We start from the raw sequence: 14,721 nt of genomic DNA, 5'->3' as shown, positions 1-14,721 counted from the left end.
TGTGTGTTTTCAGGCTGAGGTAATAAGGATCAAACCTCAATGGGAAAACACTTTGTACACCTTTAATGCTTTAAATAACTAATAAGCTTCTGTGATAAGACACTACAGCAGACAACTGGCTGCATTCACTGTATGTATACACTTCTCTTTGTATACACTATTTCAATGTTCAATCGGAACACTCACAACAGTCTAATGAATAAGATACAGCTAATGGCTAAAAACATGATCCAGCATTTAAAACATGTAGCTTTCAGACAAACTGAGGTAGTGCAGTGCTTCTTTAAAAGAATGATGTGGTGTAATGTTTGAAAGAAAACAGACAAGAAGTCGACCTGGTATGCAAAGAAAACAACATTTCAGCCATCTGTTATTTGACCAGATTTCAATCACATTTTAATTGACACAGATAGAAAGAAAGCACAAAAAAAGTTGGAGTCATGTCGTTTCTTCTGTGTGTGTGGTCCTGCCTTGGTCCACTAAGCTGCTTTTCACGTGCTCTTTTCTCACATTTCTCTGTTAAGACATAATTTCAATGTCAGAATCTCCTGATCACAGATGAAAGAGTTATACAGTTTTGTGTCATTATGGAGGAAGAAGCTGAGCTCAGCCGGAGAAACACCAAAGAGTGTCATTGAGAACTGCCACCAACAAGGTTCCTGACGTGGAGATAGGAATCAATGCCACTTTGTCTTGGTAGGACTTTGTGAACCAACAAGACGTTTACTTTTAAAAAAATCTTCCTCGCTATTTTCCATTCCCCGTCCTCAGACTTTGACGATTGAGATGTGGCTGTTGAGCTCAGCTTTGTAGAGTCCGAAGCCCAAACACGCCGGCTGAGTGAAGGCGGTGGAGAAGGTGTGGATGTGGGTGAGGTTGCTGGATGGTCCCACCTCAGAGAAGGTGATGGTGCCAGCCCCGTAGTCCACGGCGACAGCTACTTTGTTACCAGTCATCTGATACGTGAGGCGGGTCTTCTTGCGGTTGTGCCAGGCAGCCAGCTTCCTGTCATGCTGCTGAGTCAAACTCCATGACACCTGGAAAACAAGCAGCTGGGTTTTAATCAAGGAATCACTTTTCTTTTTAAAGCTCCTCTGAGTGAGTTGTGTCAGTTTTGGCGCCCCCCTGTGGACAAAGAGTACACCGTATCTCTTTGCTGATTTTGTCTTGTACATGTGCAAGTAAAATCTTATCCTGCTTTCTTCTAACATGTGAATGTATCACTCATCAAGAATCTTTTCCGAGATTTTTTTTTTTTAAAGGCAGTTTTCGAGGCATACAACTCTTCTGACACCTACCACCTCTGCATTTGGTTAACGCTTTAAAATGACTACACAAATATTCAGTCTTTATGCTGCTTGTCTTGTTTGATTGTCTAGCTCATAAAGAGGCATTAGTATCAGTTTCAGTGTGTTTCATAAAACTCCTCACAGGAGCTTTAATTTGAAATGAGAGATGAAGACTTGTTGGCATGGAGCTGTTTGATTTATGTTGTAATGAGCACAGATTATTAAAACAAAGTTCTCCAATCTTAAATTGAAAACCTTTGGGGATTTTCTCATTTCCATTGATAGTGAACCAAACTGACTCTTGATCTGGGGACTGTTGGGTGGACAATAGGAGCAAAGTGAATATGACTAACGGCACTTTGGGTAATAACATTTATAAAGAACAGAAAAATCAATACTCTGCACATTAAATGTTCAATTGAATGATCAAACAAGTGCTCATCTTATTCCCGAATGAAAGTCGTTGTTGTAAGCAGACTTGATTTATTTCTACACTTTTTTATTTGGATCCCTTTGAAGGTAAAAAAAAATTCTAATATATGAATACAAGAACTGACAGAAATGATTGATTGGGTTTCCAATCAACTGACATTGTTACCACATAGAACTGATTTTAAAATGTGTCTTGCTTTAGGGTCAGGGGTTCCCAAACTTTTAAATGCAGAGGACCCTAATTTACCAACAAAGAGCCTCTGGCATGGACCCCATCTTTCAAATCTAATAATCTCTACATAAATCTTTGGTCTTTTAAATAGTGGCCCTTGCTCGATACACAGTCTTTGTAAAATCAATCAGATTCTGAAGGATATGAGAGGATGTCACACTTCATTGTGTCACAGGCTTCCAGTGTATGGTAGGCATTAGAGTTCAAACGATAAACAGCCTTCACTGCCTTTCACTGCAGCCAAACGACCCAAACTCAGAATGCTTCTCAGGATGTAAAATAATACCAAACACTTCAAACAGAAGCTTCCACCTCTTAAATATCTACAAATTAAGGCCAGAAAATAAGATTTATGGACTTTGAATGATGGAGGCATCAACTGATCCAAAAGTGTGTAGCACTCTTACCTTGTTGTTCCCAAAGGCATTGCCATCTTTCCCCTTCCGTCCAATACTTCTATAACAGACGCCGATATCCCAGAATCCTTCAGCCTCCAGCTCCCAGTAGTGAGTCCCAGAGGAGAAGGTCTGGGCAGTGAGGACCTGGGGCCAGTGGTCGAAACGTTCGGGGTGAGCAGAGCAGGGCAGACGGCCTTTGACCCGCGTCACAGAGCGAAGGTCGTCAGTGATGCTCAACAGAGGATGAGCTGTGTTTGTGTCCAGAGTCAAAGGACTGGTTACTGTTGGAGAGTAGAGCCAAACAGTAAAATATAGATTATATAACAACAGGTCAAGCCAAGTTATCTGACTGGACAAGAGGCATTTCATAATGACTTATATAGATTACAGCATCACAGGGACCGTTAACCTGAAGAATTTGTCACCTCAAGCGTCCTGAACATGGTTTATTACCATGACAGCAGACAGTCTTCTTACAGCTTGATCATACTGGTACAAGAAACAACCGTCAAAAGACTCTTAATAAACTAGCAGTATGATGTATGAAAATATAGAGATAAACATACAGCAGGCTATATGTGAACATACACAAAGTGGCAAATCTGCAGGAAAACGTTCGAGGGCCTTAATTGGCAGCAGTCCAGTTTAAGTCAGGAAGGTTGTTGGCAAATAAAAGATTAAAAACATAAAAAAAATCACACAAATCTCCTTGCTCATTACTTGCTATTATCTCCAGATTGTAACCATGTTCAACAAAAGCAATATCATACTCAACAATGAGATTTGAAAAGGAATACCAAGCACTCTGTGGTTATCTCCAAATTCATAACCGTGCTGATAATAACTTCATCAGCACTTCATCTTGTGGTAAATTTCTACATTTCATTGATGTTTGAGTTACGCTATTTTTGTCTTTTTGCCATTTTCTCTCAGTACTGCAAAAAGAAGGGAAGTGAGCTAAACTCGGTCAGCCTATGCTCAGTGCAAACTCGCTGTAGAGCTCACACAATTGTTATATCTCACATGTTTAATTTAACTTTAACTAAAAAAAACATGGGTCAAAGAATATCAGTTTTGTTTTTACAGGGTTTATGTGTGTGACTTTGGACACAGCGAGGCTGGCTATTGCTGTCCTGTTTTCAGTCTCCATGTTAGGCATACAGCTGTTGGCTGATCATCAATAAATCAACTGATCGTCTTAGCTTACTTTCTCTAAGAAACCAGAGTGTATTTCCCAACATCAGAGCCTTCCTTCATTAGGATAAGATAAACGTGGCAGACTTGTGTCACTCACACAGCTCTCGTTTGAGGTCACTGAGGCAGCGGAGGGTGGCAGTGATGAACTCTCTGTACTTGCTCTCTATGTCCTCTAAGATGTGTTTCCTGTCTAGACTGATGGCATCAGGTCTGAAGAGTGGGTTGTTCAGGTCTTCTAGTAACCTTAAATACAAAAACACAACACACATACTGCATGATGAAATTATCTTGCTTTAATGAATGAGCACATATCAAGGCAGGTGTAAAGAACTAGTTGATTTCTTCGACCATTTTTGCTATCTCCAACAGGCATAAACACCAAGACTGCATATCATCACACACAAACATGTAAGGACACCTGAGGTCTAACATGAGGTCTCACAGCTTCACTGACTCAAACTGAACTTACTTTGTGTCGTCTGATTCAAAGGCCTGAGGAGAGAAGAGTGAAGGTCAGCTGAGACAAAAACCAACATCGAGCCATCGATTCAAAGAGAGTCTAACAAACGTCCCTCTGAATGTGCAGAGCTGCATATGAAAGTAAACAAACATAAGGTTTAATCTCGTTCACACATAAAGCTAACCACATCTGTGGCCCTGGACATTTCATTATGTGGGTATGTACAATTTCTCCTCCTCAATTTATGAGCTTGTTCAATATATAGGAAACCCCGAGAGGAGAGCGGAAAGAATGTGGCCGTCTCTTCTCTAAAGTCTGATCTGCATTACTTTCATGTCTGTGTTTGAGATGAAAGAAATGTCAAAAAAAAGATTTCTTCTGCATAATCATTCGAAGCTATTTAATTTATTTTCAACCATGAAAAGATAATAAAAATACTCAGGTGGAAAAATGAAGATTCTTTTGGACCATTACTCTCCAAATAACTTTTTTTCTTAGTAACATCCGCTCTCCTTTTAAACTAAAAACTGGGAAGAGATTTTTGTTAGGTCAGTTTTTTTTAATGAGACATGGCTCTTGTAGGAACTCATTCATAAAGATGACGCTATCAGGCTCAATTTTTAACCTGTTGTCAAAGATTTAAAAAAAAACATCAATAACAGATCCAAGTGACACTTTGTCCTCTAAACCTGTTTTAAAGATGAAATGAAATTCAGTAACTTTCTTTCAGTACTTTCAGTAAAAGAAAACTGCTCGACCAATAACAATGTTATCGCTCTGCTTACTAGCTCGGACTGTTTTAGTACTTATAACCTCAACGCTTTGACGCCAGACTCTTCTATGGAGTACATTTCCAAATATTTCAGACAATTTCTCACCCTTTAATAAAGCAAGCAGGTTAATGTTTTGCATAAACATTAGCATAGTGTTGAGCATATAATACATAATTTTGTCAGCTTACAAACCTCAGCAATGAGAAAACAACATCTAAGTTTTTATTTTAAATAATGAAACATGATTACTAACAGGTGACAGGTCAGACCTTATATGGCCAGGCCAACGGTAGTTTAATACCAACACTAACGTTTGCTGGGATTGTTTAGCGTGTGCAGTTGAGCTTGTTAGCATGAAGTTAAATAAGAACTTAACACAGTACAGCTGAGGCTGATGGGATGTCTTGGGTAATAAAATCGTGGAAAAAAAAAGTGGAACCTTGACCAAAATAATTACAATTATAGACTCTAGATAAACCTGGTTGAAGCCTCTGTGACGTCACTCATTGGTTACTATAGGGGGCGCTTGCAGCCCATCCATTTGTTTTTTGTACCAGGCTTTAAAAATGTTTATTTCTGCTGTAAAAATGGCTTTTTTGCCAGTCATGTGTATGTGACCTCCAGTGTTCCTGGAGCCAGCCTCAAGCGGACTCTTGACAGCCTGCGGGATTTTGCACTTCTGCATTTGCTTCATTTTTGCCGCTTGGTCTCAACCTTCTGTATCGCTTGGTCAATCTTACAATAGGCAAAGAGCTGGAGCTGAGGCGGGGCCTCCTGACAAAAATCTACCCTGCGCCCTCAGGTCAGTCAGATCAGCCACACCTTTTAATCATAAATAAGTCTTGAACTAAGCTGTTAACATCTTTATTCCTATGTTCATAATTATGATCATTTTCATGACCTTCTCCAAAACAGATCTGGTGATGTGAATCAGAGTGTCTGTCCAGCACTGAGTCTTACCCAGATGAGCAGGAAGGGGTCGGGCTCTGCCAGCAGAGAGGACAGGTAGTGCTGGATGCTCAGCACTCGGCTCATGTCCTCTCTCACCTTGGAGCAGTCCTCGTTTACTCGCGCTATCACCTGCTGTCTCTCCCTCTTGGTGATCTCCCTCAGTGCCACCACCAGCTTCTTCACCTGGATCTGCAGGTCTGAACTCAGCCGCTCCACCTGTGTGTCGTCCTGCTTCAGAGAGTCCTGAAGCGACCGAGAGACATGACAGGTTCTTGGTTGGTGCCACGTCAGTGATTGAGAGATAATCAAACCAAAGACCATGGGTAGAACAAGGCCAGTCGTCGGGTTAGACAAGGAAAGGATTTAAATGTGATCCTTTGTGTGTGGTACCTCAGACAGTACAGGATTTAGAGAACATCTTCTACTGATGACCATTTTAACTCAGTCATGCAGAATCAGGATCAACCCAAAGACAAAGACACCCAATATACCTGTAAACCATAAAATCATTCTCCTTGTTTGGATACTCAAGGGTTTGATCATATAAATATTCTACGATCATGATGAAATGAAGAGATCTGTATTCCATCTGTAACCAGCGGATCCTCAGGAAGGCTTCCTGTAGAAACATGCTCTCCAGTGAATTTTCTCTGTTGCTACCATGACGTCGACCTGTTTGTCAAACTAAATGCTGTTTAAAATCGTCCATCTCTCCCTGCATAAAAATGACTAAATGCTCCTTTGGTTTTACATTTCTGACAATGACAAACATCAGCATTCCTTTTAGATCTTATGTCATATTTTATGTATTGTTTTATTTGTTTGATTTTACTTTATGTATCCCACAAGGGGAAATTACTTTCACACTCTGTTATTACACACATGGACATGCACTAACGTAAGAGATGTCAGAGTTGGGGGGGTGCACATGAAAGAGCGCCCGAGCAGTTGGGGGTTCGGTGCCTTGCTCAACGGCACCTCGGCAGTGCTCAGGAAGTGACCGGGAACATCTCCAGGTACCAGACCAACTTCCATGCTTTGGTCCACACCAGGACTTGAACTGGTGACCCTCTGGCCCCCAAATGTTATATTTGAGCTCACTGGTGCCTGTGTTCACATTTTACTCTCTGTAAATTGAGTAGAATAGCATCACTGAATGTGATCAATTTATTTCTGCATGATATGCAGCAAAGGGCTGATGTTCAGATTTGAACCCGAGGCCACTGCGCCGAGCACTAAAGCCTTTGTACATGGCACGCGTGACATCTGTCTGTACATTGAAAAGTATGTTACTGTACACACACTCGGCCGTTACAGCTGATTTTAATACTGAGTCTGATCCTATGTTCCCTGCAGTTTTACATGTTTTACTCACGGTCATGGTGGTATCCATATCCCCGTGCTCTTTCAGGATCTGCTCCCCTTCCTTCAGCTTCTCCTCTGATTTTCTGAGCAGTGTTTGGAGAATGACCTGCAGAGAAACACACATGAAAAAACCAGACACACACAAACAGAGAAACCCAGTTTGTGAAGTCGTCCAGCTGACCTTCAGATCCTCCTCCACCTGTCTCAGCGCCTTCACTTTGTGCTGAGCGTGGCCCCCCTCCAGGAGACAGTCTCCACACACGTACACTCTTTCATCGGCACAGTAGTAGCGCAGTATTTCTGTGTGTGTTTGACATCGTCGCTGGGAGAGGTCCATCAGCGGATCCACCAACAGGTGGGTGCTAAACGCCGGCCTCTCCAGATGGGGTTGGAGGTGTTGGGCGCACAACGACACTTCACACCTCAGGCAGGTCTTGACGGCTAACTGTTTTTGTTCTTCCTCTGTATCAGAAGGGCAGCAGTCGCAGTGCACCTCGCCGTGCTCCTCCTGACACTGCGGGCAGGTGAAGTGGGTTCTCTCCTCGTCCTGGGCGCTCCAGGCCTCCCGGATGCAGGTGGGGCAGAAGCTGTGACCGCAGGGCAGCGGGTGGGTTTGGCTGAAGATGTCTCGGCACACGGAGCAGGTCAGCTCTTCCTCGCCGGACGCCATAATGAACAGAAGACGGCTCACTGTAGTTTGTTGTGTGTGTGTCACACAAGGATGCTAACAGTTGATTTATACACAACAGTGTGATCAGAAACACATTCATTAAAGAGCATACAATTCAAACTTACAATGGCTTTGATTGCAGTCAAATATGGCTTAAAAAACTAACCAGACATCATATCACAGAGATTGATATTTAAGATTGGAAATCCTTATTTTAAACACACACAAGTTTCATGTCAATGTATAAAAACAACAAGTTTTTCTGTCAATAAGATTCAATAGTGACCATTTGTGACCACTATAAAGAATTGTTGTTTATAACATGTTTTTGTTTTTTCTTCATCTCTTGCTTTCTGCCTTTTTTTAAACTAATAATTAAGCATTGTTTAAAAAAAAATCAAGCCTTAATATTGTTTGACACAGACAAATCACATTTTTTTAGGGTGATTCTTCATTTGTGTATTACCTTGTATGTCTTCTGTGTGAGGTTTTTATCGAAGCCGTTTACAGGCTTCTATCACACCCACACAGGCCTTCATATTTTCTTCTATCAATGTGTGAAACAAAATAAACTAAACCAGACATCCCACTGTGGGCTGTGAAACGCCGAATGAAAGGCAACATTTGCACAGGACATATGCTGCTGTTGCATGGAAGAAGAACTAATGCTGATGAGAATTAAGAGACAGCTGGTTTTGAGGTGGTGGCAAGTGTGAAGTCCTTGTTTCACTCCAACTGTGCGCTCAGACCAGTAATCCTGTATACCGGGCTTTCGCCTACTGGGCTCTATTTATAGAACACTTATAACCAGTGCTACTAAGAAATGTACTGAGGGTGGACAAAAGTTACAGACACACCTCAAAAACATAAAAATGGCAAATAGGCCACAAAAAACATTTACCCAAAAGAGCTGAGTCATGATAAATGTACATGTTATCTTGTGTAAAGTCAGCTCATTCAATGACATTTGACCATACATATTTATGTCCTTAGAATATAAAAATACATATACATTTAAGTATGACTGTCCGTTTATCACAGACAATGTAAACGGCTGTAACACTGACCCTAGATGAACGTCAACTTGAATCGAACCCAAGCATAGGGGATCAGGAGATCATCCTTGACAGCTTGTTGGCCTGATTAAGTCTACATGTGCTCTGCTTTTACATGTTTAACCTCAAACTCAAATGTGCTCAGCTCAACTGATTTAGAAGAGAATTTTGACTCGATCTAACAGAAACATTGAGTGTTTATTTCTTACCTGTAGGTGTCCTTGTGTTTGCAGACTGTGGCCATCGGTGATCGTGTGTGTTGTGAGCGCTCAACGTGCTGGCTGTGGAGGCTAATCCCAACAGATCAGCCTCTGCTTGAAACTTCACACAGGATTCAAGGTGGTCACATGATCCTGAGATGAGAGGGGAGGGGGAATCATTGTGCAACTTGAAAGTAAACTGTCAACTAATATCACAATCATGATCCTCAGCATTTAAAGGGTCTTGTTTATTTTAAGAAACTACTATTGGTACACCCTGATGTCAGCTCACAGTCCATCAGTCTGAAATATATTCTGCATGTGCAGCTGGAACTTTTGAAAGCTCCCGTGAAGAACTTTTATTTGTTGTCAATATTGTTGACCCCTTTTGACAAAGCAGTATCTCTTGTCTCTTTCACTGATTAAGTCCTGAACTGGCTTAATTAGTATTCTCTTCTTTTTTAGTAAGCCTTTATTTAGAGACAGGATGGTGGATAGAGTCGGCAAATTAGGGGGAGAGAGAGAAAATGGGGAATGACATGCAGGAAAGGAGCCCGAGGTCGGACTCAAACACAGACCGCTTGCCTTCAAGGACTCAAAGACTCTTTACATGGGGCGCACACACTAACCACTGAGCTATTGGCGCTCCTGAGGCTGTATTTTCTGATGTAAACTCTCATCCTGATCTCTTTTCACAGTCAAATGTATCACTCTGTGAATCTTTGCTGCAGAAATTGGAACAACGGATAGTTTTCATCAGAGTGCTGTTAATGGCCTTGTCTGACACGATGAACAGGTATAGTCCAACCTCACAGAAGGCGGTCATGGTGGTCGATGAAGGGGTTCAGATAGAAACCTCTCATTATAAAATGTTAGCAAATCATTAATCATTGTGAAATTCTACTAAATAAAGAACTTAAATAGAACGTAAAATACAGTGAGTTGACAGTTCCACCTGACACCAGTCTCAGGATTAATGAAATACTGTTGTCAATACGATAGTGTTCAAGGTTGATCGTGGTATAAGAGTCACAAAGTGTTACCATGAACAGCTTTCTGATTGATAAGAAAAAGAAACATTGGTTACTGTTAAGCACAAACAGATAATGATAGTATGTCCTAGCTAGCATTAGCCTTTTTAGTGATAGCTGTAAAGATCTGATCAATCTTGAAGACATTTATAAAAACTCTCTCATGAGTACTTTAATATGACTCTCAGGCCATTCAGTTAATACAAAGTTGTCCTTTAGTTGTTGTTTTTTTTAAATATATTTAGAAGACATAGCCTACTTTAAATTATTATTATTTTTTATCATTAGTGAGATTATTATACTCTATATATTCATCAGAAAGGACATTAGGGACACAGTTGAAGCATTTCCCTGCATCAAAACAGCTCTGATGAAGATAAAGGGATTTCAGGACTCTTCTCGGGCAGAGACGGCTTCATTATTATTATTTTTTATTATTATTTCATGCTCAGGGGTAACTTACATTCAAACAGACATCAGGTAATATCTGCACAATTCGTATATAGTGATGATCAAGTTTATACATATACAGAAGTTGTAACTTATAGTGTAATAAAGTGGAATATATGACCATGTGTATGAGTCGTTTAGCTTTTCTAAAAAGAAAAAAGAGAACAAGCAAAGAGGAAACATCCAGCAGTAACAACATTCAACCTAGCATGAAATATTTCTGTGCATAACTCCAGTAAAACTGGAAGTTCTCATTTTTACACTTAAGACTTCTACATGTATAACAAACAACAAAAGATTACTTAGTTAAGGCTGTTTTACCTGCTTACAGTCTTTATGCTAAACTAAGATAATCTAAAAATCTCCAGCAAAGATTTTTTTTACACTTTTCTTGATTTTGAAAATGGACGTTTTCGATATCAAAGTGAGATGAAGATTTAAATGTAGGCCTACCTTCATCTGCATGTTTTCAGTAAGATTTTTGTAACTTTGTCAAAAAGAAGAAATCACCTTCCTCCTCTGACCAATGAACTGTGAATCATAAACAATAAAGACATTGCTTGTTTCTGTACTCTTAAATGTTTTGCTGCTTCATCCATACTAACGATTGCCTTTCAAAGTTACTTTTTTCACATTCACCATGCAAAGCCTTACACTGGACAAGTGGAAAAGCTGTTGTTAAAGTGACAGTTGCACTTCAATGTATTGTGCTGTATTTGGGTGTGTAAATATTTGTGTGATTACAAGTTTATTTTTTGTGTTTTGAATACATGTGCTTAGTAAAATGCTGCTGCATCACGCGCGCCTGTTTTGCCTGGTTTTGAATATTATAAGCCTGGAAAAGAGTGTCATTTCCTGTCTTTCATTGTCTGTTCAACACAAAACAAATGAGGGCTAATTCAATATAATTCTGAAAGAAAGACTATACTTTCAGAACTTTTTCATCAAAACTTTAAAGTAGACAATAAGTGACTTGACCTCCCCCAAGATATTCATTTTGTCATATTGTCCAATAAAGATACAGTTTGCATATTTCATCCTATTCCTCCCTTGAATGGGTTGATCAAAGGTCACATAAAACCACAGACTGCTCGAATAACATCACTGCTCTTACAGGAAACAGGGGTGGTAATATGCTGTTGGTCAGAATGACACACTAAAGTAAGAGGAAAAGGTAAGTCGTTCCATTGAAGAAATAACCTCTATCTTTCTTTCTTTTTGTGTTAAAGTATACATTTAACTAATTTAATGATGCAGCTATTAAACTTTAAAGCACATTTTTATGTTCATATTAATTTTTGTAGTGTTCTTAAGTGTTTCAATTAAGTATATTTTGTGCATTTGGTTTTGGCTTACTGGTTTGTGTGTTTGTTTATGTGTCATAGGATTTAGGAAGAGATACCGTCTGATGAGCACAGCTCCATCACGATCTCGGCTGTTGTCTTCAATCATCTCTTACCATCAGTGGAATGCATGAAAAAAAACACCTACAAATGAAAACGTTCATATCTTAAAGCTTCAAAGTCAATAATCTACAACTGAATAACAGCAGCAAGATGACTGGGGAACATGAAAATACTTCTTTTCTCTGTGAAGACCCCGTCTATTACACAAGTAGAATCGGTATCACAGTGGACTGGGTGATATTCCTCATAGGACTTCCTGAAGTCTGCCTGGCCTTCTACGCTCTCCTGTTTCTACTCAAGAAGGACAAATTTGCTCCGATCTTCGCGCTGAACCTGCTCCTGTCAGATCTCCTTCAGATCGGGATCACAGTTGTCTTCATCATAAGCAGGTTTTTTGATCCCACCTTCTACCCCTTCCACAGTGCCCGCTGCATCACACGACACTTTGTCTACTTTGGCCTCACCTCCAGTCTGGGTTTCATGCTGCTGATTTCTGCAGAGAGGTATGTAATGGTGGCATGGCCTGTGTGGTACCACACAAAGAACAGAGCAAAGATATCCATCCTGATCTCAGTTGGCATGTGGGTCTTTTCACTAGCCTACTGCACTTTGCAGTATTTCCTAACGAGCGACACCAGATCCCTCTTGTTGCTGTTCTCCATCGTCTGCCTGCTGCCTGCTCCATTTCTTCTGGGTCTCTTCATCGCCACATACAAAGCCCTCAACAAGAGCATGGCCATGAGACACGGAACAAAGAACAGGAGGAGAGTTTTGGGGGTTCTGGGTCTGGTGTTGGGGACATACACTGTTTTGTTTTTCCCCTTCAGTTTCAGGAATCTGTATTACTCTCTTAAAGGTGACAATGGCTCGGATGCAGAGGACTTAGTTAGGGATTTGTCCAGTGTTGTGACCAGTGCTCTGGTCTTTCTCAGCCCTTTGATAGACGCTTTACTCTATATATTCATCAGAAAGGACATTAGGGACACAGTTGAAGCATTTCCCTGCCTCAAAATAGCTCTGATGAAGATAAAGGGATTTCAGGACTCTTCTCGGGCAGAGACGGCTTCATAATTGATTAAGTGATTGGTTTGTTAAGGGAACTGCTTCTAAGAGGGGTTTTGAATCACATTCCATGTAGTCATCTGTTTTTCCTCCCATGTTACGCCCAACAGCTTTGAATTTCTAAATGACCTCACAAACTAGACATGTCAATTCTTAAGATCAAGGCCTACCTCTCAGATTTAAAAGATAAAGTCAGCAGAAAGAAATTCTGAGAAAACACAAACTGCTCATATATCCTATTTCTGCACACGTTTGACGACTCAACATTTCAGTGTCTCCCTCTATATAATAAGAGGTCAGAGATTAATGAATTTATTCTGCATGTAAAACAAAGTGAAGTAAAATTACATTCAATTACAATTTTTGTCTTAGAGAGACACCTAGTGGCGTAACAGATGTATGACATGAACCAAAGCAAATGTAGAAACATGCATGCCAGTAGAGATGGTTGTTAGTTGATAAGAAAATGTGTCCAAATATGGCAAAAGATAAATAGCTAAAATGTACCCAAAGGAACAGAGTGTATACCAAAGTGCCTGTCCTGCTACAGCAGCCTCAGGAGCGGATAAAGTGATTATCTGCTGAGCTCCTGTCATGCTGCATACTCCCGACCTACTGCCCCTGCACAAAATAAGTGTCACATATGGTGTTTCAGCCTCTTACAGTGTACACCAGTAAACAGCAGAGGGGGGATGAGGGCAGTGATTTGGTTAAACCCATTATAGAGAATGACAGGCCTTTAAAGTTATAAATATTTCAGCTAATTGAACAACCAAACATGAATGAATGATCACTGCTCAAAGGTCTTATCATATTTAATTCAACCAGTGTTAGATATGATCTGCTGAAATGATCAGTTACAGCCTTTATAGTGCAGTGTTTTTTTAAATTATAGATTTATTCTTGTTGTTTAGCGATGTTTCTTGCTATTGTACATTCAGCAAGGATTACTAAAGGATTATTTAAATCTGAAATAAATCAGGGGATTAGAGCTATTCTTGTTTACTGATGACCAAACTTCACACAGGTAATACCTGTCCACAGACTTGCCAAAATAACGGTTGAACCAATAGGATTTAGGATGGGAAAGATGCGTTGACCTTTAAGCACAAGATTCTAACAGACTGAAAGTGGGCCCAACTCTGTTGATCGAGACTGGTAGAATAGTAATTAACATCATGACACTGTAATTGGCCCAGTCAGTCATGATCCCCAGAGGATGAACCTCAGGTATTAGTTGATCCTCTGATTGTATCCTGCTGTTGATATTAGCATTAGGTTCCAAACATGTATCTTTAACTTCAGTCTCACAGGTTAGCTTTACATTTTTTTAATGAAATGGTGAAGTTTTTTTAGTAGGATAAGTGTCTATATGATTATTTTTCTGTGCCTGTATATGTTAGGCCTATGATTAATACATTTGTGCATTATGTGCTGCTTGTTTTTAATTATTATTTACATATTTATTAAACATTGCTCTAATCCTACTTATGACTTTAAAAAACTGTTATTGTCAATAAATATGATTTTATTGAAAAATTGTCAATTATTAATTATGATTTCATTTGACAGGGTTATGGTGGTGGGAGGGGGGTTGATACACACCTGTGCATATCTTCAATTCCTTAATGACCCTCTTTTCCTCCAGACCTGCTTAAGAGGAATGTGTGCGTGCTAGCGTGTGTGTGAGTGAGTGCGTGTTTGTGAGAGAGTGTGTGTGTGTGCGTGTGTGCGTGCGTATGTGTCCGGG

The 14,721-nt window shown here is 40.1% G+C and overlaps 2 protein-coding genes across 2 annotated transcripts; one reads left to right on the top strand and one right to left on the bottom strand.

The window, feature by feature from the left end:
• Positions 1-370: 370 nt before the first annotated feature.
• trim110 (tripartite motif containing 110) lies at positions 371-14,715 on the bottom strand. Its single transcript, XM_065953763.1, has 9 exons — positions 14,577-14,715; positions 9,032-9,175; positions 7,279-7,821; positions 7,108-7,203; positions 5,742-5,975; positions 4,018-4,040; positions 3,646-3,791; positions 2,361-2,632; positions 371-1,037 (listed from the first exon to the last, which is right to left on the bottom strand). Exons 3-9 carry the CDS (start codon positions 7,765-7,767, stop codon positions 768-770), a joined length of 1,530 nt encoding a protein of 509 aa, XP_065809835.1. The 5' UTR covers positions 7,768-7,821; positions 9,032-9,175; positions 14,577-14,715; the 3' UTR covers positions 371-767.
• Positions 12,060-12,980, top strand: LOC109997368 (proteinase-activated receptor 2-like). Its single transcript, XM_065953402.1, has one exon. The coding sequence runs from the start codon at positions 12,060-12,062 to the stop codon at positions 12,978-12,980; it is 921 nt and encodes a 306-aa protein (XP_065809474.1).
• Positions 14,716-14,721: the final 6 nt, after the last annotated feature.

The sequence above is a fragment of the Labrus bergylta genome, chromosome 4, assembly GCF_963930695.1.
Source record: "Labrus bergylta chromosome 4, fLabBer1.1, whole genome shotgun sequence".
Lineage (NCBI taxonomy): Eukaryota > Metazoa > Chordata > Actinopteri > Labriformes > Labridae > Labrus > Labrus bergylta.
The sequence above is the reverse complement of the archived record's forward strand: the minus strand, read 5'-3'. Positions and strand labels throughout refer to the sequence as shown.

Coding starts and splice junctions, on each gene's coding strand:
- trim110 (XM_065953763.1), bottom strand. CDS start 7,767: ATGGCGTCCGGCGAGGAAGAGCTGACCTGCTCCGTGTGCCGAGACATC. Junction 4,041..5,741: donor ACCCCTTCCTGCTCATCTGG/GTAAGACTCAGT, acceptor TTCTCTCCTCAG/GCCTTTGAATCAGACGACAC. Junction 2,633..3,645: donor TGACCTCAAACGAGAGCTGT/GTGAGTGACACA, acceptor ACTCTCCAACAG/TAACCAGTCCTTTGACTCTG.
- LOC109997368 (XM_065953402.1), top strand. CDS start 12,060: ATGACTGGGGAACATGAAAATACTTCTTTTCTCTGTGAAGACCCCGTC.